The sequence below is a fragment of the Myripristis murdjan genome, chromosome 24, assembly GCF_902150065.1.
Source record: "Myripristis murdjan chromosome 24, fMyrMur1.1, whole genome shotgun sequence".
Classification (NCBI taxonomy): domain Eukaryota; kingdom Metazoa; phylum Chordata; class Actinopteri; order Holocentriformes; family Holocentridae; genus Myripristis; species Myripristis murdjan.
Window position 1 is genome coordinate 19,229,929 of NC_044003.1, and position 27,090 is coordinate 19,257,018.

At 39.9% G+C, this 27,090-nt stretch overlaps 1 protein-coding gene across 1 annotated transcript in view; it reads left to right on the forward strand.

Annotated features, from left to right (window-relative positions):
- The window catches only part of cnih3 (cornichon family AMPA receptor auxiliary protein 3), a 73,492-nt gene that overhangs the window by 13,568 nt on the left and 32,834 nt on the right, over positions 1 to 27,090 (forward strand). The window contains 2 exon segments of the mRNA XM_030047279.1: positions 1,525 to 1,593; positions 12,959 to 13,006. Coding sequence (XP_029903139.1) covers positions 1,525 to 1,593; positions 12,959 to 13,006 — 117 coding nt within the window.

Consider the following 27,090-nt stretch of genomic DNA (forward strand, 5'->3'; position numbering starts at 1 on the left):
TAATAAATCATTTGATGATTATAAATACAAGATGTTAGGGAAATGTTACCATACTCTGTTCAAATCTATAATCTGTCTATGTAATTTCTGCTGTAATATTTTTTTTAAACACTGGGTGTGTTGGAAGGGGATGGTTCCAACACACACCATATGTATGCAGGGTTGTGTGTGACTGTAAATTAAACAAAAACAAAAAAAAAGTTTGCATTTTACGTTTCTGCAAACCAAGGGTAGCCTACGTTGAAATGTTATGTCGTCATGTAGTATGAAGAGAGCACGGAAAAAGAGCAGGGTTTGAGTCCCGTGTAAAGCGATGACTGAGTTTGTTTTTAGTTGAAGTAACATCAACGGATGTTAACTAACATTTTGTAACGTGAACCATGACCTTTTCCTAAGCTTTACCATGCCGACGTACGTTTTCCTAACCATAACCAACTAGCTCTGGTGGCTAACGAAGGTAAACAAAAGTGGCTAAAACAGCTACAAGCTGATGTTAGCTAGCACTCGTGCACATGTTAACAGTCAGGTGACGCTGATTCAGGCTCATAGACTCTAAGTCTAAATGTTGACACGCAACATATTTGTTTGTTTGCAGAAATGTAAAGTGGCAATATTTTGTTCGGGTGACTGGGTTGGAAAGTGTATCCTTCTCTCAGTATTTCATGTTATTGTGGAAAACTGAAGTTATTATGCTACTCTGTACCCCATCACACATTTTTTCTACATGTTCTCAGACCTTAATACAATGTCCTATGATTGGTCTAAAGTGTTATTTTTGATTTACACACAGGATACACTAACTCTTTCTTCAAACAAATTTTTCATAACATGGAGCATAAATGAGTAATGATACTTGTAACTCAAAATACAGAACATTAAGACTCTTTTTTCATACTGCAAAGTTAGACATCTAATTCTGTTCTTCCCAGATATATTTTGATACTCTGTTTGTTCCAAAACTCAGCTGCTGATGGTGACGGTAACATGCTAGAGAAAAAAAATACTCTTGGCAGGATATTCACCTTAAACAATTGGAATTCACCCTGCAATTTGTTTTTACATTTAAACCCAAGATGTCATTGTTTTATGGCTGCAACACTACATCAGTATAAAACATCTAGATGTCTTGTGCATCTTTGTACACGTATTTCCCTGTAATTAATTCGGACACTTTGGTATCCTTGGAAACCCTGGGATCTCCACTAGAGTAAAAAATAAAGAGCAAAGAAATAAAGTTTGTTTGTTTGAACCAAGCTTGGTCCCCTGGTATTGATAGCCCCACCGATGGGAGCAGCAGTGTTGAAGGTGCTAATGTACAGTTAAAATCATATACAACAATAATCTGGGTTTTCTGCAGCCCAATTAAGCAGATAGTTGCCTTGTGCACAATCGGCGAGATATGATGCAGGATGTTTTTGATCTGCAAAAAGAAGTTTCAAACAGTTTTTCCTTCTCATCTCATTTTTGTCTCCTGCTTCTATATTCATCTCTTCTTTCCCCCCCTTCTCTCTGTCTCTCTCACAGATAACAGCTTTTGATGAGCTTCAAGCCGACTTCAAGGTGCCGATTGATCAGGGCAATCCACTCCATGCGGTAAGTTTGCTTTCCCTCCTCCAGGCTACACCATACATCTACAGTACATGCTACTCCACACGTGGATTATTTTTTATGTGTGTGTGTGTGTGTGTGTGTGTTTGTATGTTTGTTGTTAGTGCATCTGAAAAACGTGCAATACATTTGCTATGGGCCATTCTCATTAATACATTTTTTTTAAGAGGTTTTTCTTTGTTTCTTCTTTCCTTACCTATTCCTCGCTCTTTCACTGCCTCCATTCTGGTATCGTCTTGTTTTCTCTCTCTCTCTCTTTCTTTCTTTCTTTCTTTCTTTCTTTCTTTCTTTCTTTCTTTCTTTCTTTCTTTTTTTTTCTGTGCCTACTCTCATTAATATGAAATTATAGTAGCTTGCAACATGCAGGTATTACATGCTTGCCTCTCCTCACTTCCTCGCTAAATGAACTCCCCTAAGTGACTTAAGGCCAAAGCATCAAATATTAATTAAGTATCATATTTAAAGGACAAACGCTAAAATACAAATACAAATAAAATACAAACCCACAGACCCAGGCAAAGCCAAAGCCAAAACATGAAGTCAAGGTGTGAGTCACACTTGTGTCAGCCAATCATTTACAGCAATGCATTTTTACTAGTTAAAGGTTGAGTGTGATATTTAGGTTTTCCTGAAGCGTAGTATGACTAGTAAGTATAAGCAGGGCTTTCTGACTGATGAGTGAAACAAAGTAAACATCTCTCAGCGCACCCACTCTGGAGACTTCCTCATTCAGAAACACAGGAGAGGTTTGAGGTTGTGCTCTTCTTGGTGCTATAAAAGGCCCTAATACCTCATGATCCCATTTTCCCAAAAATTTGAACTGCACTTAAAGTCGTGTGAGAACTACAGGCTACTGTTATTTGTTAGCCTGGTAGCTAGCAGTCATTAGCATCTGGCTTTTTTTTTTTTAAATCCATGAAGGCATCACAGCCTGTTAGCATATCAAGACATCAAACAGTGGAGAATCACCTAACAGCTGAGAGGCATCATGATGTGTTAACAGGCTCCAATGTGGAGTAATACTGCTGCCTTTAGGCATAAATTAAATGCAGACCTTTCAACCTAAGCATGAAAGACTGAATTTACTAATTTTTTTGTAATGAAAAACATATACCCTAGCCATGTTGACGTCCTTCCATATCTTGTTTGTAAATCATACAAGTAACACTAAAGAATATTGAGGCATGGGTTTTATGAGAGACCACTTCCTTGAAGAAATAATTTTCATGGAAAAATTAATAAAGGAATGACTGCAATGTGATTTAATGGCATACAAACCTATTAGATAATGTATCCTCACGTGATGTTTCTTGTTTAAAAATGTTGGTTAGCTCTTTTGTTCAGTGCTCCATTCCTCTATTGTTGTAAAATCACTAACAGGTATAGACTAGTGATATATCATATTTGCTATTGTTACTTCAGTGTGGAAAAATATTCATATTTATAATAATAATAATAAAACTTTATTTGTATAGCACCTTTCATACAAGAAGTGCAGCTCAAAGTGCTTCACAATAAAAAGAAGAACATTTGAAAACACATTAAATAAAACATTAAAAAGAATAAAACACAGCACAGGGTGGAATTAAAAAGAAAAGGCTAAAAATTGAAATAAAATTTGAAATAAAACAAAAGATGCAAATAAAACAATAAAAGACAACAGTGTGCAATAAAATAGGAGCTAGTTAAAGGCTAAAGTGAAAAGGTGGGTCTTTAATCTTCTTTTAAAGATGTCTAGTGAGCTGGCTTCCCTGATGTCTAAAGGTAGTGTGTTCCAAAGCTCAGGGGCGTAAGTAATAAAGGCGGCATCCCCAATTTTCTTTCAACTGTTGTATTTCAGTGAAGTGTTTACAGAATATCATTATCTACATACATATATTATACCTATATGTATTTTTTTTGTTTTGTTTTTTTATGTCCATGAAGCTGTTCCCCTGGGCAGTCTAGTAAACAAAGTGGATAAGAATGAGCACTGAATATTGTATGAATACTGTTTTATAAAGCCACGTTTTTGACTCTGACTCTGCGCCAGTGGCTCTGTGTGAGTTTTCAGTATGTAAACAATGAACAACCTGATGCTTTATAGTGCATGTAACAGGGGGAAAAACAGGCCAGTTAATAAAATTTGGGTTTCTTTGAGTCATGGTCAGTTGGTCAGAGAGCAGCTTAAACACACACCCTTTCGCTCCTTACTTCAATGTCCTCTATTTTTTTTTTTTTTTTTTTGAAAATTTCATACTGAGAGGAAACAGGCAGATAGGTCCTGTTTCATCACTTAAATTGCCACAGGAGCAATCGCAGATAAACGGATTGTGCCAATGGGTTGTGGAGGGAAATTCGCATTGTGGCCACCTTGGGAAAGTCGCCCCTGGTTAAGTTGTTTTAGGATGAATTCCAACCCACTAAATCCCTTTCCCTTGGGTCTTTTGGGCTTTTACTACTGCAGTTGACTCTTTTAATAATGCATGGTGGTACAGTATGAGCTGTTAGTTTGGAGGTGACTTTGACTTAGAGCTCTGGACTGTATATAGCCACTCTGGAGTATTGACTTCTATGCATCCTTGGGGAATGAGCAGAAGAAAGAACGCAGTAAAGTTGGAGAAGGGGAAAAAGAGAGAAAAAGAGAATGTAAGACTGGGTGAAAGAGGACAGCTGAAGATGCAAAAGACAGAAAGCGGGAGAAACAGATAGCTGAATGAGGATTTCTTAATGAAAAGAATTATTTGGCTTGAAAGGCATTTTCAAGGCTTTGAGGACAGTACATTGGGCCAGATTTCCCCACACTGTAACACTTTCATATTTTGTCATATTTGCATATCATTATGCAGTGAAGAATGTATCAAAGAATTCAGCAGGGGAATGGGTACACAAGGTTCTGCCACATTTTCTCTTCCTTTTCTTCTTTAGCTCCCCCTGTCTCTTCTACCCATAATCATCCATTTTCTTCTATGTCTGTAGAGGAAAAGTTGGAAGTGAAAAGACTGGGGCACATCATCCAAACAACTTTCGGTTAACACTAGAGGACAAACGACAAAATTTCAACTTTTGTTTCAGTTGGTTTCAACGAAAGCACGTCTAACAGCACGTGTAGCTATGAATTCACTTTTCTGTGTCCCTTGCTTGCTTTTTGAAGGACACACAGCTTGGACCCAACAAGGAATTATACATTTGAAGTACTGTTGTTTTACAGCGTTTGACATAATAAGTATTTAAAGTCCTTTCTGTATCTTGAATATGGTGCTGCAGCGTGAACTGTTGATATATGCATTTGTTAGCCCACCCACTGAATATCAACACCAGTCGTCACTGGATTTTTTTTCAATTAATTTGTCTTTTACAGGGTTGCCCAGATACTTTAGAAATTACATAGAAATGCATAGTTTATGGATTTGAGAAAAATATAATACCAAAAGTTTTGTTCTGTTGTCCACTGAAGGATGCTGATTGGTTCGGTTAGAGAGTGGCCAGATGGTTTCATCTGCAGATCAGTTGGCTGTGATAACCAAATTGTGCTCTGGGGCTCTTTTCGGTTTTGCTTTTTTTTTTTTTTTTTTTTTTTTTTTTGAGTGGTTATGACTGACAACTTGGTGGGCCTAAGGAAACCAAGGATAGTGAAAGTTAACGATTGGCTGAAAATTGCACTACGAAACAAGGAAACATGTTCCTTTCATGTAAACGAGAAACAGAGGGAATGCTTGCTGTTCAGTCCAGCGGATGCTTATACTAAGCAGCAAGGCTTGTTACATCCAAAACCAGTCACACATCGAGTTAGAAAGCACCCAGTAGAGCACATGCCCCCATCAACACTGCATATGCTTAATATTCACAAAAAGTTAATGACACCCACTGCCACAGATAAATGGAATGGGGTGAAAACATAATCCCAATCCAACTCTGTTACCTGATGTATAGCAACTTTAACGTTTCACAGAGCAGTTTTTTTTTTTTTTTTTTTTTTTTTTTTAACACTTTGAATACAAAGTGATTGAAATGGGAGTTAGGCTTGATTTTAAGGTACCAATGCATACTCTGTACACATTTATGCAGTTAATGACAGATAAATGTAAACATGGACAAAAAGATAGTGTGGGTGAGCCTGAATCAACACTTCTATGCTATGGAACCATGCCTTCAGACACGCTCGTGCACACACACACACACACACACACACACAATACATTCACCCTATTTGAGTAAAGTTGGGTCTGGCCTGCTATCAGCTGTATACCTCAGTCATAAGAAAGCTAAAAACTTGTAACCGTTCGTAATATTCCCTCGCAAGTTTTACTTTCATGTCAGTGGTTATTGCTCATGAATATGTGATGTCTTTCAAATGGGTTAAAACTTCAAACTCGTTTGCATCCTTGCTCACTCTTCCCATCTCTCTTCCTGCTGTTATTCTCCCTCTCACCACAGGAGGTTATCAATCACAGGTTGATAGCTTCCTCCTGAGTGGTGTCGTATCTCCCTAACACACACACACACACACACACACACACAAACAGGCTTGAACCATCTCTCACTATTTTCTCTCTCTCTCTCTCTCTCTTTCTCTCTCTCTCTCTCTCTCTCTCTCTCTCTCTCTCTCTCTTTCTCTTTCTCTCTATCTGGCATAATGTCTTTCGCTCCCTCTGCCTTTTTTCCTTCCTCTCTCTCTGTCTCTCTTTCTCTCTCTTTCTCTCTCTCTCACTCTCACAACCAGGCAGTCTAATTAGCAGTTTTCTGTCAGCTTGCTCCCTCGGGGGGGAACTTCATTTGGTGGGGATCCTGCACACACACACACACACACACACACACACGCACACACACACATACACAAATGGGTTCACTCCCTGTCTGTGTCTCTGTACCTGTCAGTCTCATACACAGATCTTGACAGTTTTTTTCATGATATGTAACTCTTGCTTCATTTACCCATACTCTGTGAGTCTCTCTCTATCACACACACTCTCATGCAGATCATCTTCTTCTAATCAGATAAATTGGAGAAAACAGTAAAAGGATTCTAGTTGCACAGGGAGGCTAATTGTTTTCAGCCTCAGAAACTATTTTGATTCACAAGAAAAGTAGGGCTGCTGTTGCTGGAGGTGGTGGTGTTTTGGGTGTCGGTAACTCTTTGTCTCCGATAGTTTCTACACTTAGTGTTAGTACATCCTGTGTGGGTGTGTTTGTGCAGAGACTAGTGTTACATGGGTATTAAACCAGCAGTTGTAGGAATTTATCACCTAATCACTGCAACTACCAGGTATGTTTGTATTTAAGTGAAAAGAAGTGCATTTTTTATTCCCTTATTTAGAGTTCCAGTTTGTCTGTCTGTCAGCAGGATATGTCAAAAAACATATGGATGTGTTTCCCCAAATTTTCGAGGACAGATTGCTCTTGGGCTAATGAGCATGTGACTCCATGTTGGCAATGATCCAAATCTGAAATTCTCACCCTTAGATCATTACTCTTTTATAATAATAACTATAAAAGTAACATACATTGTGAGTTTAGATAGAGGAAGTTTCCATTTTCTGAGCTCCTATTTTTCTGTTTTTATTTTATTTTTTTCATTTAAGTTTTTATTTGCCCGGATTCTGTACAGTACTTTTGATGTAACAGCCCTTTGAGGCCCTTTGATTTGTTGTTTTAAAATTTATATCCAGCAGAGTTTGATTCCCGGCTCAGGTCTTTTGTGTTTGAGTTTGCATGCTCTCCTTGGGGATGCGATGGTTTTCTTTGGGTGCTCCAGCTTCCTCCCATATTCTAAAATACCTGCAAGTTAGGTGAACTGGAGAAATTTTAAATTGCCCATAAGTATGAATATGTCTGTCAGTATTAGCCGTGCACCCCATGTATGAATTAGGCTTCAGCCCCCTGCCATTCTGAGAACAATAGGCAAAGGAAATCGATGAATGAGTGCTCACTGCACTGAATATTTAGCTTGTTCTGTTTCTCTGCAGCTGGTTGGTGAGGTAAGAGGAGGCACGACTTGAAGCTAGTAGGGAGATAATACAGTGGTGCAGGTGACGCATTCTGTTTCGTCCAGCGTGAGGGGAACAAGGAGGTGATTTTTTTTTTTTTTGTCTCGCAACAATCAGAGATCAAGTAAGAGACTATGGATTGGGCTCCATCTGTCTATCACATGTGATTTCTGAGCCTATTGTGGCGCGTTTTGAATGAAACTTGGTGGAATGATGGATTTTCACGATGCCGTCCAGGATTTGGAATATAAACCTGATTGGTCCACCACAACATAATACACTACTGAGCCAAAAACTTTCAAACAACAATGCCTCAGCCACCACAGATTTGTCAACATCTAACATATGGTTTGTTATTCAAAGAACCCTATAGGGATATTTTTAACAATATAGTCTGTGTGTGCTTACATCCACACATACAGATACAAATACAAAAACTTCAATCGATTTGTATCTCTGTTTCATTCTCACACATCCACATCCACTCTCTCACACACAAACACACCGTGTCCCTTGATGACAATACACTTTAGTTTTAAACGCTTTGTATCCCACAGTGCTCAGAGTTTGGCAGGCATTATTCCCAAGCTCATGTCATCTGTTGCTTTCATGGCTCTCCATTACCAGAAACGCACACGTGCACACACTCCAGCGAGGATGTGTTCGTACACACGTACACTCTATTATCTGGGGATAAGGCTACAGCCAGGAGCAATGATAATATCACCTAACGCTCCCATCTGAATTCATAACGATAACTCACCAGGAGGATAAAGGCATCCTGTAATGAGAGCCTGGCCTTCTCACAGATCAGAGCCTCCAAGTAGTTCATGAATTTGAGATTTACCACGAGTGCATGTTGTTGATGTACACCAGCATTCCACCAGTGACACAAACACAATGAACACACATTGTCGCAGTGGTTTAAATCACACGGGTTATGTGTGCTCTATGAAACCCTGGTAAAACTAGCTGTAAGATGTTATTCTTGAACTGAACTGATTCCCCTGTTCTGTGGATTGTATTTGACAGCCTCTGTGTGCTGTTCACACCATATAAATGCTCCTTTACGCGGCCCATTTTCCTCTTCCATTCATTTCCCTCTCTCCTCCATGCCTGTCCCCCTCACTCAGTTTTAATTCTCAAACTTAATTGCTTTAAAGGCGATTTGGCAGCATTTAAACATATGACAACAGAACTTTGGCAAAAATTAAAAAAACGAAGGGGAAAAACAGAAGCATCAGCATCTTGGGCTGCCCCTCCTTTTTTTTCTCTCCTCTTCATCTTAAGGGTTCATTGCCCAATCATGCTTATACCAGGCAGTTACTATAACCAGGAATTTGTTATTAATTGGTCTGCGTGGTTAAATAAAGGTAAATTTTACTGGAAAAACTCTCCCTGTTCATCCAACCCGCTCCCCACCTCCGCCTTACTCAACTCTTGTTTACAGTTCGATGCCGCTCCTGCTTGTCAAGCAAATTCTTGCTGAGTAACATTTCAAAGAGGCATCAGCCTAATTGCTTGCTAATGAGAGGTTTTGAGTAGGTAGTGGCAGGCATATGCACACACACACACACACACACACACACACACACACACACTCATACACGTTGCTTCTTTTGGTGCTGCAAAGAGAAATCTGTTTGTGCGTCCTCATTCAAACCTGGGACAAGATGAAGGCGAGAGAAGATTGTGTTGTGCAGGCATGATTTGGTCTGCTCCTTGATGAGGTGTGCGGGCTCAACCAGAAATAGACATGAGGACTAGAGATAATTGGATATCAGACGGAGCCTTTCATGGCTTATCGCGGTGTTTTTGTCAGAGAAATGAGAGTGTGTGTCCCTCTGTGTCTCCTAGTGTGTGCATGTTCCTATGCAAGAATGCAGTAAGCTTGTATGTGCACTGTATGTGTATTTTGTGTGCATGATGTGTGAAGGTTAGTATGTAAGTATGTTGATGTGTGTGTGATGAGGAGGGTCAAAGCATATGAGAGACTGAAGAACATAAAAGTGTTACAACTGTCGTCATAAATGAATCAAACATACAATATTAACCCACTCTGGATGTGGCGATATGTACAGCCCACATATGTTGAATAATATGTGTGTACAAAACAATGGGGCAATATGCATGTATTCATAAATATATCCATATATCCATTTCATATAGCCCATTGGTATTTAATATGGACATATAAGCCCTATATGGAAATCTCCTATGTGTACATATATCACATTTTCATTTGGGAGGTCTCCATTATGTTGATATGGCATGTCATACTTCAAAGACAAACTTTTTTCTTCACTGTATGTTAAAATGACTTTTCCTTGTACTTTGAAAACATTTGAAATAACGAAAAGTTAAAAGACAGTGTGATATTTTTTGGCAATTTTCTCAAGCCTCCATAGTATCTGAAATGAGGTGAAGTCCCACGTGGCGTTTTTGGGGAGACGAGTGAGAGACAGAATGGAAATTGTGTTGCTTTTCCAGCATATAATGCTATACAGCAGCAAATACACACACACACACACACACACAGACACACACACACACACAGGCAAAGGAAGGAACAAATAAGTGCTGCTACCACGGTCACACTGCAAAAAAAAAAAAAAAAAATCTCCATTTTAACACACCATTTAGTCTCTTATTGAGTGTTAAAAATCTTGTTTTTCTTAAAACAAGAAAAATCTGCCAGAAGGATGAGATAATCCCACTCCTTTCCATGCAATTTCACATGTTTTAGGAATTTTTAGCATTTTTTAGCACCGGAAACAGGTGGGATGATCTCATCCCACTGGCAGATTTCTGAAGAAAATTTTAAGATTTTAAAAGTGAATATGAGAGTAAATAAATTGTTAAGATGGACATTGTTTATTTATTTATTTAGTTATTTATTTACTGTTTTGTTGCAGTGCAGTGTAACATGCATTCATATAGTGTCTTGAGTGACCCTCCCCCATACACACACACACGCACACGCACACGCACGCACGCACGCACGCACGCGCACACACACACACACACACACACACACACACACACACACACCACCTCCCCTCCCTCTGCATTGTTACAGTGGTATTACCTCAGACTTGTATGCAGCCTCCTACCCAGGAACCTCTGGTTTCATTATTTAGAGCACGGGCATTAATTAAACATTTTTCTAGGAGAATCGTTTTCTGTAACAGTCTGATTTTTTTTTTTCATAGCACTCAAATGTGCACAATTACACCCTTATCATTTCATATTTTAGGAAATAGCACAGAATGTCACTAGGCAGAACCCTGCAGAAGAAGGACCAGGCATTTGTCAACATGGATATGCAGTAAATACATTTTTTTTAGGACACGCTCAATGCCACTGCCCACACCAACTTAGTCCCTTTAGAATAAAAGTGTGAGAGACACACACACACAAATGCACACACACACACACATACTCATTCAAAACATTAGGGCCCTCTAGCTTCCCTGTTTGGCATTTGAGTTGTGCTTCTAAATCTGGAGCTGTTGTCAGCCCAGCTTCGCTGCCCACAAGCATCTTGGAGCAGGACTGTGAATGTCACTTTCACAGAGTCATCCATCACTGGCTACTGACTATTACCTGGTAAAATATGGTCAGATTGTAAATGGACAGAATATTTAATATAACTTTTTTTTATTTATTTATTTCATTGAAAAATTTAATGTTGTTAGAAGCTACAGCTATGCCCATTTTTGATTCATATGAACAAAAGATCTTGTAGGAAAAAAAGAACAAACAAAAAAATGTGTGACCAGAAAATGATTGGTGAAAAAAAATTGAATAAAATATCGTGAATAAAGTTTAGTGTAATTTAATTTGACCTAAATGCTTGACTGACAAAATTAAGTTTTACAGGCAAGTTGCTTGGCATTTCAGTATGCGCATTGAATACATCTGGTGCATAGGCACCAGATGTATTCATGTGTGTGTGTATGTGTATGTGTATGTGTATGTGTGTATGTATTTGTGTGTGTGTGTGTGTGTGTGTGTGTGTGTATGGTATGGGGACTTTTTGCTGCCTCTACTGATGTATTCTTATTATCTAGGTCTTTCTTACACAGGGAGCTCCTGTTTTGTTAAAGCACGCACGCGTACACACACACACACACATACAAACACACACACACACACACACACACACACACACACACACACACACACACACACACACACACACACACACACACACACACACACGCTGCTAGTTGTGGCTCAACAAATGTAGATTCTCATCCTCACAGTACACTGCTCAGTTTTTCAGAGCAAATCTAAATTCATGTGCTGTTTGCATGAATTCTGCACACTATATAAAGGAAACACAAAAAATATCAACTAATTTGTACACCTAACATAAAATCCCCAAGGGTGTTACATGTGGGTTGCTATCCATGTATAGATGCTGTCCATGGTTTTAGTAATCAGACAAATTAAATCTCCCTAATCAAAGCATCATAGAGGATTCAAATACGTGCTCAACCGCAAACAAGCTGCATCATCACCCCGTTTATTTCAGTGCATTTTCTTCTATTTTCATCATCTTTTTCATCTGAGCTTCACCGCCGTCCTGACTTTGATACCCTGCATAAGCATCAATTATTTTTTTATATACCTTAGTAATCCCATTGAGTCCCCGTAGAGACGTTTGCAAATAGCTTTTGAAATGCAAAGAAGTAAAAAAATGACAACCGCAGAACAGGAGGTTTGCAAGAGAGATCAATATATGATTTATGAGCATCCCAAGTTATGCATTGCCCCCCATGGAATTGACAGCGCTGCCACTCATGTCCAGATTGCATCTCTATAGGATTTTGTAAATATTTGATGACGATGTTAAAAGCTCTGGTGGGATTGTGGTTGTCAGAGTCAGCACTGTGGCTGCTGCTGATTTAACATTTTACAGGTTCTAAGGACCTCAATTATTGAAATATTTACATTAAAGCATGTCATTTGTTTATGTAATATATTCTTGTTCATTCATTTTTTATGTATTTATTGGGGTGAGGGAGAAAAGGAGGCTCTACTTCAATTTGTTTGTTGATTTTTGCAGACAACTGCATGTTCTGTTTATTAATCAGGAATATTTACCATGTGGTGAGCTTACCCAGAAACACTACAATAAATAAATAAATAAATAAATAAAAGCCTCAAATATTGTTCACCTCTAAAATCAGCCTCACCTTGCACCTACTTTCATTCCATGTGCAAGAACAAATATTGTCTTCTCTATTTCCATGGTGTTTCCCACAATATTATTTGATCCCAGTATCACAGCTGACTGAGTTGTCAAATAATAAATTGTTCTATGAATCCAAAAAATATGAAAAGTGAAAAGTTTCTCTTGTTTGTTGCCCTTTCAGAGGGAGAGACTGCGGAACATTGAGAGGATCTGCAATCTGCTGAGGAAGGTAAGCAGCAAAAAAACAATAACCTGAATCAGCCCAGCTCTGGTCATGTATGGTACAGATTACAATGTCTGTATCATGTAGGAAAGTCTTGTATCCCTTTTTTTATTTTTCACTAAATGATGTATGTGGAAAGTGGACCATGACCTCAGGATTGAGCCAAAATATTTGGTAATTTCCCATTAAAAAGAAAAAAAAAAAAAAAAAAAAGTTCAGCTTTTAAATTCATGATGTCATTCTTTCATGGCTGCACAATTACATCAAATGTAAAATATCTAGATGGTTTATGCATAATTTTATGCAGATTTCCATGTGATGCAGTGGGACATATTTGCTACCTTTGGAAATTTTCGGATCTCCACTAGATTTTAACATAAAATTTTGTGGGTTTGAACGGTAGCATGCATTTGTAATGACAAACCCACTGATGAGTCCAGTGGGATGATTAAACATATAATAGGTCTTATTGAGAGAATGAATCAATTCGCTGAATTCCTTCCCTGCATTCTGTAAGTTTGTCACTGGATTTTTTGCTCTAATTTGAACTGTAATCGAACTGCCTCATGTTGGACTGAGATCAGAGGGGAGACAGAGATTGAGAGGCGCTGTACTCTGCAGAGCCATGCAGTCTGTCTCTGTTTATATGTGTGTGTGTGTGTGTGTGTGTGTGTGTGTGTGTGTGTGTGTGTGTGGCCAGTTTGCCTGGAGGACACAGTATGAGGATGAGACAAGGCCTCTTCCCAGCTTCAATGTGACATCTGTTTCACTCTATACCTCTCTAAAGCTCACACTGTGTTTGCGTGCTGTGAGTGTGTGTGCACGCATGTGCATGTGTCTGCTATGTGTGTATGTGTGTGTGTTTCTGGGTGTATATTTAAGCTGGGGGTTGGAAGGTTCAGAAGCTGATCTTTGTTATCAGTGTTGTCAACTCGAGTCCTAGGGACCTCTAAAGGCCCCAGGGGAGATTTTCCCTACACACACACATACACACACACACACACACACACACACACACACACACACACACACACACACACACACACTGTCCTTGCAGCTGTGACCTGTTGTGCAGTAAAGAGACTACTGGAAGTGGCTGTAGAGGTGCTACTAATGTCTTATTATGCATCGGCTAATAGGGGGATACTGCTCAGTTTAAGAAGTAATGCATGCTATTCCTCAAATCAATATGGAGAATCCCTCTCCCAGTGCCAGAAACCACAGCACTCTGACTCAAACAGTGATGAAATCAATATGTCATAAAAACCTGCAGCAACTCCACAGGCAATAAATGGCAGATGGATTTTGTTGACTCGCAGAGTGCTTGTTTCACTTAACTGCATTATTTTGTGGTACCATCGGTTATGAACCAGAAAACGCTCTCTCGTATCCGCAACATCCCATTTTTAAAAATTTTGCTCTGAGTTAATTGTCAACACCTACTCCTAAGCGAAAGCAACGCACACAAACAAATCAAGACACACACATGAAAAAAAAAAAACAGATAGGAACCAATAGCTTCAATATCCACTTGGAGCAAGCACCCGCAAGTGTCACCAATGATGCTGTTTTGACTCAGTTTCATCGACATGTGACGGGAGTACCACACCTCCAAAGTGCTGTTTTTGGTGGGAAACCGTACTCAGTTTCTGTGTTGCTTCTGCTGGGGAGAGTAGAGATCATTGAAGTAGAGAGGCACAAAATAAGTAAACTTTCATTGTGCCAGATGACTGGCTCCTGTTTTTGACTCCTGTTTTGAATGTGATGCTGTTGGTTTCTATCAGGACATTTTCCAAGGCAATGTCGTCAGACTGTGGGTTAAGTGTCTAGTCACCTGGTGTTCAGAAAGACACATCACCTTGAGGACCGAGGTTCAAACCATCCAGATTGTAGGCTAAATATCTGTTTTGCTGAAGTGTCCCTGAACAAGACATTGGCTTCAGTCACATAATAACCTTTGTCTTGGGTGATCCAATCACAAGTGGATGGCCATGACAGATCATCATTCACACCTGGTATTATTGTACGTCTCAAAAGTGTCTCAGTGAAAACTGGTGATAGAGTCTGTGATCAATGCTATGGGGCCCAACGGGTCCCTGGGCACCTCTGCAAGAGGTTTGATGGATTGGATTGGTTCACAGCACTGAACCCTGTTCACAGCTACACTATCCACTTGTGATCCAATCACCCAAGATACTTGTTAAAACCAAATATGACCATGGTGACCGAGTCCCTATTCTAGTTTGTAGCAGGTGCTATGCTCTGACACAAGCAAAAATACGAATCATTTATCACCCACATATTGATCTAATATCAGATACTTGTATCATTAGAACGGGGTTTGTCCAAACCACATCGAGACAATACCAATGAATGCATAAACAGTTAACTAAAGAATTAATTGGGGCCGCATTTTCAGAACATGATATCTATTTCATATGTAGCTCAAAGCAGGCAAATTAGCAGTTTAAAAGAGCTCAAATTGGATGCATGAAAAAGGAAATACTTTCAGTTTACTTTCAGTTCAGTGCGTATTGCGTTCATTATGCCTGTCAGTCTGGATGCTTTAGGTCTTGATGCAGGAGAATCTGTTGTTTTGCAGGTTTTTTTGTTGTTGTTTTTTTGTCACAGCTCTCCTTTCCTCTCCTGAACTATTCAGCACATTCCAGCTGGCAGAGTCACACGGCGGTGGTCATCAGTGATTTGGTTAAATACTTTGGCTGTGTTTCTGTATGTTGGCATAATCTATTTGATAGTTTGCAGCACATGCATGTGTATGCACACACACACACACACATACACAGGTGCTAGGATACATGCCATTTTTGTTCTCAATGGAGTGTGTTGTGTTGTGATGGGTTTTTGGTCGGCAGCAAGCCCATGCAGATGACAGTAGCTTGAGGGGATATGCTGTGTTTTTTTTTACTCTCAAGTGTGTGTATGTGTGTGTATGTGTGTTATTCATTAGATGTGCAGTCTTGTGGCTTGAAGCGATGAGCCGGCACGTTGTCACAGCAACTGAGCAAACCTCTGAGTGTACTCATTAGTGCTCTTCCTCCCTTTATTTTTGGGCCTGTCTTGTCTCTCTTCCTCTCTCTCCCCTCCACTCCTCCAGTCTCTCTCTCTCTCTCTCTCCCTCTCTTTTCTCCCTCTCTGCATCTCTCTCTTCCTCCCTCCACATCTCTCTCTCAACACCTTATGATCTGTACCTCAGAGTGGGTGACAGAAAGCAGTTAGAGACAGTGAGCATAACGCCCTATACGCTGTTTATTTCTGAGAAGCCAAGGGGCTTTACTGAATCATTGCCTCACTGTCTTCAAAACTCACCTTTGGCTGCCTTTCACTTGTCTCATCAGGTGATGTCGATGCTTCTTTCCCTGTGGAGAAACAATCTCCCCAAGCTGTCTTGGAGAGAGGACAAAAAAAAATTTGAGCACAGAGAGTGAATCCTTATAGTTTGAGATGAGCTGTGTGCTTGACATTGTGCCGTCAGTTTAATACATTTTCCCAGTTGTTTTAATCATCTTGCTCTTGGAAAAGTTTTGCGTTAGGCAAAGTGAGCACCTCAAGGTCCTGTGTGTTTGCGTTTCCACCGTACAGCGAACTTTACAAGTGTGAACTTTTCAAGCGTGTAGTCACTCTGTATATGACTGACAACCACAGGTGGGACGTAATGAAGTTCAAATACTTTGTTACTGTTATTTCAACATGAACATCTGCACTTTCTACGCCTTATATTTTCAAACAGGTTCATTACTTTAGTTTTAATGCATTCGATGTCAACCAGATGGGACAGTGACACATAGAAAAGACGATCCCTTGGTGTATCCATCCACATCCGTGCATATCACACATGACAGATGTAACAAGACGAAACCGACAAAAGAGGGAGACTCGAATGAGGAGAAATGGCATCTAGTGAATGTGATGTCTGTGACAGGGAGAACTACTAGTCTTTGAATTATATTACAATAATATGACATGAGATTCGGTTAGCTTTGATATTATCTTATTAATAATTAACAGTAACAGCCAGTTGTCAAAAGAGGGCCTTAGAAATGTTCTTTAGAGGGCTACTTTTTACTTTTACAATTTAAGTACATTTCAGAGCCTGTACTTTTTATTCACAAGTATCTGTACTTCTGTTTGAGTAAAGAATGTGTGAACTCTTGCTACCTCTGCTGCCAACAGCAAAACTATTAAATAACTCTTAAATGGAAGATATCAGGAATATATACGGTCATCAATAAACTGAGGCTTCTTGAAAAGCAAGAGTTGAAAAGAGGCAGCTGCTTTTCTAAAGAGCAAGAACAGCTATGACAGGACATGACAGAAGAATCTATTACTAATTTTTGTTTGTGGCCCCTTTCTCCTGTTTTTCAAAATGCTGGGGGTGATGCGCTCACCCCCAGCATTTTGTTCATCTCTAAAACTCTTCCTCAGTTTTGTGGAACCTGGAAAGCACTACCATTGCAAGGGCCATTTTGGGGTCAGGACTTCAGCCCTCATGGTTAAAAAAGGCAGACTGGCTGGTTTGGAGCAAACAGGTTCCTCTAAAGCAGGGGTGTTGAACTTCGCATGTCGAACAAAGTCACTGATTACCTCACCCTCAAGCAGAGAGAGGGGACTAATCAGTGAAATCAGCTGGTGGAGTTTTTGGTTGGGATGAAAACCTGCAGTCTCTTGGCCCCCCATGACACCCCTGCTCTAAAGAGTTCCTGTGTTCTGGGGACGGTTCCTGTGGTTGCAAAGGGGAAATAGACTCCACTACTACTGTATGTTAAAGACTGATCTCTCTACAGACTTTGGTGCTGTTTATTTGCACCAGTCAGTATGGATGCATCTTTAATGCATTATCTTGGGGTTTCCCATTTGTTCCCATCGGCCAAGTCATCAACTGATGCTTCCTTGGTTAGCAAATAAACTTTCAGGATCTTTATCCATCCTCGGAATACCTTTGCTTTGAAGTCATATCTCAGTCGACAGATATGTGTAAATTTGTCTTAGAGGACACAAGATCAGACATGAACACATTGAGAGAATCTCTGCAGTTGTCATGGCAGTTGTCTTTTCTCCCCATCTCCAGTTTCTCTAAAATAAAAGTCTCATATGCATATGAGACTTTACCTCTCTTTCTCTCTCAATTCTTCCATTCCCATCTCTTGCTCTCTCATTTATTCCTTGTCTGTGTCTTTTTCTCGCCACTCTCTCTGTCCTTTTTTATCTCTTACAGTATGTTTCCCCCTCCTCTCTCTGCCTCTCTCTCTTTTCACACTCTTCACATTGGAAAGAGATGAGAGAGGAGTCAGAGATTGAGTGGGGCTGTGCTGAGCTGTGCTCTCTGTTTCTGCTCAGCACTGTGTGTGGGTGTGTGTGTCTGTGTGTCTGTGTGTGTGTGTGTGTGTGTGTGTGTGTGTGTGTGTGTGTGTGTTGCACGAGCATGCACGTGTGTGCCTGTGTGGTGATTCTGCATATCCAAGCTGGTAAACAGGAGCTTTTCATTTTTCACACTATTATCTGGACTGACTGGTGGGCTCCATGTGGCAAAGCCTAAACATCGACTGAGAAGTCCCATTCATATCCTATAGATACACTCACAACTTGCATTGCAACCAATATCTGTCATTGCATATAAACATTTATTTTGTGCTTCCCTGGTGTTGGCTTTGATATAAGCTTTGGCTGATATATTTATCTCTCGCCATTTTCAGCAGCCTGTAAAAAGAATTTTTGACGACATGAAATACTTCCTCAGCTGAGGTGATGTAAATGTGTCTATAACACGGTTCAGTCTCTCCATTTTAAGATCCACAGAGCTACACAGTCTTTTTGGCATCTCCTGTAATTAATGCCAGAGGCAACTGACCATCATAATCAATCAAGCAGTGAAGGATTGGAGAAGAAGAAGGAGGGCTTTTTTCTTCTCCTGTTCGGTAAAGCTGAAAGCTCAGCTCCTTTACATGGCTAAATTACTCCTGGTAACTTGTATTGACATATTTATTTTAATTACTATAATTTCCAAAATACAATAGCATATTGTGAGGACTGACACAAAAACCAAGTATCAGAATCGCTTTATTCACCAAGTATAATAAATGTGGCATTTTATTAAAGTGTATGGATAACTGTGGAGAAATTTTGTTGTTGCAGCAGCAGAGCATGTTTTTCATGCTAAAGCAGAATCAGAGACACTCTTATTTTAAATGGAGACAGCACACCCTGCACCATTTTGAAATGCCCCCAGGCAGTAAGACCACAGCCTTACTCTGAATGTGGAGTTGGTTAAATCTAGCCTTTTGGTGCATGAATTATCATTTGCTTTCCATATTTAGGAACACTGTGAAATTTTATACAACACTGAGTCTTTTTTCTCTTCCGTAATGGCTTAATGCCAAAGAAAAACAACAATTTTCACACAAAAAGGTTTGTACGCATGCGCTGCCCACACAGCAAGGTTACAACATCTTGCCTTGCGGCAGGCCGTGTTGTTACCATGGTAACTGTAAGCCATTTGTGTCAAACTCAAGGCCCGCTGGCCAAATCCGGCCCCTCGCAAATTCTGATCCAGCCCTCATATCAGTTTAGGTTCTCAATTATTTTTGGCCCGCCGGTAGTAGCCGTGGTCTGCACAGTGACGTACGCCCTCTGCACCGATCCAAACCGACGTGGGCGCCTCCAGCACACCTGCAAGGTAGCAAGCTAGCTAACACAAAATGACTCAAAAAAGAAAAGTTGATACTGAAGGCAGGTAATTTCAAGAGCTGGGAAACTGAGTACTCCATTTTCAAAGAATATAATTTGCGTCGTCATATTGAAACCACACAAGCTGAGATATGAAGCCCTGGACGGGGAACAAAGGCTTTGGAAGGTCGCCGAACTGAAAAGAGGCATGCAACTTCAGCTTTTTCTTCGAGCAGTTTTTTTCTTCATAGCAGAAGAAATAGCCAAATCAGGAAAGTTATTCACAGAGGGGGATTTTTCCAAAAAACTTTATGCTAAAAGTGTGTGATATTGTATACCCCAACCGATGACAAGCATTTGCAAATGTCAGTCTTGCCAGAAATACCATGGCCAGTAGCTAGCTGCTGATTTGCTATCACAACTCAAAGATAAAGCAAAAGAACTTGTTGCTTACTCCATTTCTGTGGATGAAAATACGGCTAGGACAGACACAGCTCAGCTGGCGATTTTCATCTGTGGAGTGGAGACCCAGTTGTCCACTACTGAGGACCTCTTGGACTTAAAACCAATGCACAGAACAAGCACAAGCCAGGACATTTTCAAACAGGTGGAGGGGTGCCTAAGTGAGGTTTTATGTGCAGCCAGTAGCATGCCAGAAGGCTGTATGGGACAATGGGACAATGAACGTCCCACACAACCACATAGTTGTGATATTTATGTCTGTGAAACAGGCTATGTGAAAGTTATGGAAACTTGTGTGTGTCCCTCAATGAAATTGAGTTGAAGTGCATGCATTTCCATTTTTTCCTTTACCTGGAGTGTCGAGCAAGCTAACAGTTGTCTTGTTTCTCTGGGCTGGCAGGGTTGTTGTCTGTTGGATCAGTTTTTTTATTTACTGGTATTCAATTGTCTCAATCACACACAACACATCACCAGCGCCAGATGTTGTTTAACATCCCTCAGTTTGCACTGATGCTCCGCCACGCTTGACTGATTGTTGTGGTCAAAGTTTTTGAGTCATTGCTTCAGAGGTGTAACTGCTGGCCTCTGCTACATCCAAAAAGCTCAAAATTATATTAATTTGTCCATAAAATCTTATCCCACATCACAGGTGACCATTGCAGATCACAGTGTTGAGTTGTCTTCTCAAAGTGGAAAGGTTTTTAGGTCTGAAGTGAGAGTGAAGCTTGTTTTCTTGTCTGAAAAAATGAAAGTATAAAGGGGCTTTCAGACAGGATGCAGTTTTTGCTACACTTACTGTTGGGTTCAGTGCAGATCTAAGCAGACATTCTGTGAACTCACTGAAGTGCATGCAAAATAGGCGCAGTTCCCACCATTATGTAACATTACAGAGCATACACACGGAGCATCAGTGTCACATATATGTGTCTCTGCTGTTCTCCCAAGGTCTCAGTACAAATGGAGACTGGTGTCATACAATCTGAGCAATTCAGGCCGAGCCAAAATCAACTGTTACTGCATTTTTTTTTTTTCATTCATTTTGACCATGGTTGATTTCCCAGCTTGTATCCCTTTTCTGCACAAAGAATTTGCCACAATCTGATGCAAAAAAGTTCACCTTTCTACATTTTAGGTTAAACTCTGGGCGACCACACAGTGCAGATTCATCAGTGCACAGCATAAGCCTTTGGAAATAATGGGTTCCAGCGTGCAGGGCCTCCACTGTCACATCCTATCTGAAAGCCCTTTTAGTGCTGTCTATCTGATGGTGGCAGTTTCAGTGGTCTACCAGGTCTTGCTAAATTGTCAGGAGTCCTATTTTCTCTATATCTTGCAGTATTTTTAACCTCAATTTTGGAAACTCCTGCCCGCCCTCCCCCTGAAAGGATGGAAAAGTTAAAGAGGCAGGGTGCACAAAAGTAAAAAAAAAAAGGGCTGCTGAAATAGTGATAATGATGTGGAGATTTTGTGTAATTTTCTCTTGCATACGGTATATGTTTTCTGCATTCATGTTTCTCATCAAAAAGTAAACAGTCTAAGCTGGATGGCCATTTGACTGGAAATTGTCTAGTCTCTAACTTTTGCACCGTAGCGCTGATAAACATAAATGAAACTCACATAGTAGAATTGTATTTCAGCATTTCTACATATGGAATAATGGACTGACAATTCTTGACATCTGCTCCCAACAGATGCCTAATTCCGTATGTGGACAAATAACATATAATGTACTTTGATCACAGCAGCGACAGATGGACATCGCAAATGTTGACTAATGCTGCTTAGCTTGGAACATGTTAAATGATAGCAAACATTGTTATTGTCCATAAGGCACACAATTATGTTCAGCATCAGCTGACTGAATGACGCAGATATTGTTCAGCTAGGAAAATGAAACCCCAAACACACTTTTTTTTTTTTCAGTAAATGAACCTTATAATGAAATACTTCCATCCTTGTATTAACCTTGATCAGATATTGTTACCCTCCTTCAAATCTTGACCTTAAAGTGGCTATTCCACTTTATCTGTCCTCAAGTTCTCACACTTCCAAAAGCTAGTGTAATATTGCATACGTATTTTTGTTATGATATAGGGGAAGCAGTTGGCACTTTTAGCTACCTGCTTGCATCATGTGTTTTTTGACAGTGTTTTCCATAATGGGGCACATGGCACAAAATGGAGTGCTAGATGTCATGACCAATGTCATCCATAGATTGTCAGCACCAAACGTAACATTCACCGTTAAAAGAAAAAAATCATACAACCACCACCTACAGTGAGGTTATGGAGGGGCGGCAGTAAAGTAGCTGACACCTTCAGACAGATATTACAGTGTCATCTGTGTGTGTGTGTGTGCCTGCCCTTGTGCGTGTGTAGGGGAACAGATGTCACAGGAGGATGTGATGCAGAGTGATTGATCGATGGCTTGCTATATATTTATGCAGCTGTAAGTGTCAAGACTGTCGTTTGGGTTGTCAGAGTTGTCCTTTGGAAATGATGTTAAAATGTCACTTTTTGTTTTTTTAAGTAGCAAAGATTCAGTCTTTAGATTAGCATTCACTGCAGCTGTAGTAACAAAACCTGGTATGCAACTTGCATGAAACACAAGGGCTTTGAACCTTTCTTGTGTTCTTTTTTTCATCCTGCAGTGCTTCACAGAAAATAATTGGAGACAGGGTAGTCCCAGCGAATCCCTGAGTATGGTACGAGGTTGGCATACAGTGACTTAAAGGATATGTGGGGGTGACAGAACAATCCAAACATCTTAAAATGTCAAAGTTGACCAGATGCAGGTAGTTAGCATATTTTGGGATTTTAGTTGTTGCTATTTTTATATAGTTACATAGAAATTTTCCATTTCACATTAGTTTTACACACTAGAAAGTTTAAATTAAAAAATATTACTTTTAATGCATTCTTTCAATGTGTTCAATGCAAAATTAAAGGATAGCTAAACCCTAAACCCAGATCTGTGTAAGGCCTTACGTCTACTGGTGAAAAATCTTTGGTGTTAGGTGATGCCACCACAGATCAGCCAATAGAAGATGACCAATTTACTCTACCTGTCACCAATAGATGTAATGCCTGTAGGGAGTAGGGCCCTCTTGGTATCATAAGTTCTTCTCACACATGCACTGCAACCCTGAGCTTACCTGGACTTTACCCAAAAGAGCTGTATGTAAGAATGCAAATGTCCAGATTAGCTGGACCGGACATGAAACAGACTTTACCCTGCTACCTCCCTGTAAGTATGTATAATGTTTGAGTCCATGTGTGAATAGAGCAGGTCACTGTGTGGAGAATTCACAGCAAGCGAGTGGGTGTGTTGATGATGTTTCTATCATGCCTCCTGCATGCTCTACCCAGGCATGACCCCTTGCCCAAACCAAACAGAGCATTTCTATGAGGTGAGAATGCGACTCCTGCTGTGTGCTACATGTGTGCATGGGCAACTCCCGACAATGTCTGGAGTTCATGTGAGAAAATGGCAATCCACTTGCAGACTCTACAACAGACTCTGACCTCAACCACGGTGTTTTTGGCATGCATTACATAACCAGTGATAGTGTTGGCAACACCCTCATTTTTGGTTTGAGAACAGCAGATTACAAGGGTTCAGCTTACAGGACAGAGGATTTAGGCCAAACTTACGCCGTTGACTGTCTATGTTGAAATGGACTGTCTCAAACTCACCTCCTTTGTCTCCATTGACAGAGAAAGCCAGAGTGGATTAATAAAATGAATCAAACTTAATAAAAAAAAATGTTATTAACTATTTTTAACACCCAGGCACATTGAAAATTATTTTCGAGCTACTTGGAAACACAAGTGAGAAAAACCACAGTTGTCACTTTCTGACCAAGCAAGAATGCCAGACATTTTCTAACACTTTTCAACTAAGAAACTGGTCACTGTGAATAATATGTACTGGAATGTGGACAGGATGGACCAAAAAAAAAAAAGGGCAAGTCATGTCCGACAGCTATGACTCAGCTAAAATGCAGCTAGCTTGACAAGTTTTCTAACAAATCACTTGTGGTTAGTTCAAGTAAACCTGTTGGTTTCAGGTTACAGTTGACAGTAGTGAAAACACACATCCATACACAGGGATAAATGTACTGACAAACACTGGGAAAATCATGATGGAAAATGAGGAACATGATGCAACACCCAGATTCAAAAAAATATAGCACATTCAATCCAATCTTATGGCACAAATAAACACTGAGGGAATCACAGAAGTCACACACGCACATACAGTGTGATCTTTCACCCAGGTGTGAAATTGCCAACTTCTCAGCAGTTGGAATAATCAGGGCTTAGTATGCAAACAGCACCACTTCCCTGATCCCGCAAACTGTTACCAGGAGAAAGAGGGAGAGAGTGGGAGACATGTGGAGAGAAAGGGAAGAGGAGGAAAGATAACAGAAAAGGAGAGCAAATGTGTGTTTGAGAGACAGAGGACGGAGAAACCATATAGGAGGGGAAAAAACGAGGCAAGGGAAAGACGAACTCTCCTCGACTAATAACTGACAACCACTGTTAGGCGCTCCGGGAAATTAATATTAATAATATGCTGCGTGCCTTGCATTGGAAACCAGCATGGAGGTTGTGGGCACTTTAAAAATTGCATGACTGTTTTTAATGGTTATATATACTAGTGAAGGACAGTAATATTTAAAAATATTGTATATGCACTCTAGCGAGGAGAGAGAGAAAGAAGGAGAGAGAGAGAGAGAGAGAGAGACACGTTTTTTTTAATGCACTTTTGCTCCATTATTAATTGCTTGAAAAAAATGTCATTTTGTGTTCAAACGTGCATATTGTGTTCTGCTGAACAATAGATAAAGCTAAAGTTAGAAAACTTTGTCTGCAGTATGAATGAGGGATGGATTTAGGGTAAATACATACAAGTGTATTTGTATGTATATGTACTATAAACATGCTGTTCCAAAAAGCCAGCAATCGGCCTCTAATCATTAATTTTACTTGACTGATGTAAGATGTGTGGAGTTATGAGTGGTTGTTCACAGACTCATCTCTAAATGATTGCTTGGATGATCTATCAAGTGATCCATCCATCCAGGTCATTCCACTTTCCACAGTGCCCATCTGCATGTGAGGAGCTTTTAGTGGTAATGATCTGATGACCTGATGTTGGAGTGCAGAATTGGTGTTCACTCTTTCCACAAATAAAAACTCCAGTGGCCAGTGTAGGGGTTAAGTTAAATTCATGCCTGGGGCAAAATAGCATTCATTTCTGAATACTGTCAAAAAGTCGTGAGGATCGCTTGCTCGGTTGGCATGTCATCTGACAGCTTTGACTGTGGCACTGAATGTGGTGCAGCTTGAAAACTGTAAAATGATAATATGACTATTTGTGAGATGTTATCCAACTAGGAAAACCTTGGCATCCTCTTTTCATTCATTCTTTTAGTTTGATTAGTGGAAACTCCAAATGGAGGCGTGCAGATGCTCCAGATTTATACACGAAGCAAGAAAATGGAATTAGTGTTTAATTAAAGCAAAGGGATTGCAGTCATCATGGAAAATGTAACACATTCAAATGTTACCAATAATATACTGTATAGAATTTGGCACAATCTCATTTTTATATATTTTGGCACAGACAATAGCCTTGATAATTAACTGATAGCACAGCCTACTTTTACTGCTACTGGCATAGTGAAATCCCTCAACTAAAATGTTAACCATATTTAATGGATGTCCTTGACAATGTCACATTTATTTCAGAATTAATTCTGCTAATTTACATATTAACAAGTGTGATGCAACATTTCATTCAAGATCATGTAAGAATGTTGCTTCATTTGTCTACAAAAAAAAAAAAAAACCTTTTTCACCTTTTTCATGAGGAGCATCACTGATTAATGAAGTACAACTCAAAATAGCTCCAGCACAGGAAACACTGACTATGAAACTATGCCACTACTGAAATATATTTGATGAAATGAGCTGAACACCTTCCCTGACCTGTTCTCCAGGCTCTCCCCCTGTCTCATTTCTCCTCATCACTCTTTCTGTCCTCTTCTCCCTGATTTGCCGCAGGTCAGTGTCTCTGTCAGTGTCACTCTTCGTTCTTGGAAAACTTTTATTCGGCAAAGAGTCTATCACTGGAACAGGGAGGGCACGAGATTTTTACCCCTGTCCCCACCTCCACCACCCCTTCCACCTCTAATTAATGATAAAATTAGGCCTCTGTGATATATCAATATATCTATATCGTCACATGACACTAGAAATGTCTGGGATTTTGGATAACGTAATATCATGATCTAACGTAAGTGTTATCTTGTCCTGGTTTTAAAGGCTGCAACACAATAAAGAGATGACCAGAACTTATTAAACCATTGTATCTGTCTCTTTTATTTGCCTCTACTTACTTGGCCATCATATCCACTTTAGTAGCAACTGTTTATCAAAAATCTCTTGTATTTAAATATCTTATGAAAACACCAACAGTCATCTCTACAATATCGTCACAATATCAATATTGAGGTATTTGGTCAAACATATCAAGATATTCGATTTTGTCCATATTTCCCAGTCTTAGTTAAAATGAACATAAAACTCGAACCACACTTGTTACCATTAAATTGACATATTGGTGTGTCTTAGAGGGAGTGTTTTGAGCCATTTCCTTTCCTCCTTTCCTCCCTTCCTGTCCTTTATCTCACTGTGAATGTCAAGGTGAAGCCAGTTCCACGTTCCACTTCCAACCAATCAGATTTGAGGATGCAAAGGGAGGGTGGGGTGGTACTGGTGGTGGTGGAGGGGGGTCCCCTGTGGTTGCCATGACGCTGGCTGTTATTCTTCAAAGGAGGAGCAGTACTTTTGAAGTTTCAGTACAAAGGTTCTCCTCTTCTGCTTCACTCCCCTTCTCCTCCTATCTCTGTCTGTCTCCCTCATGCACACACACACACA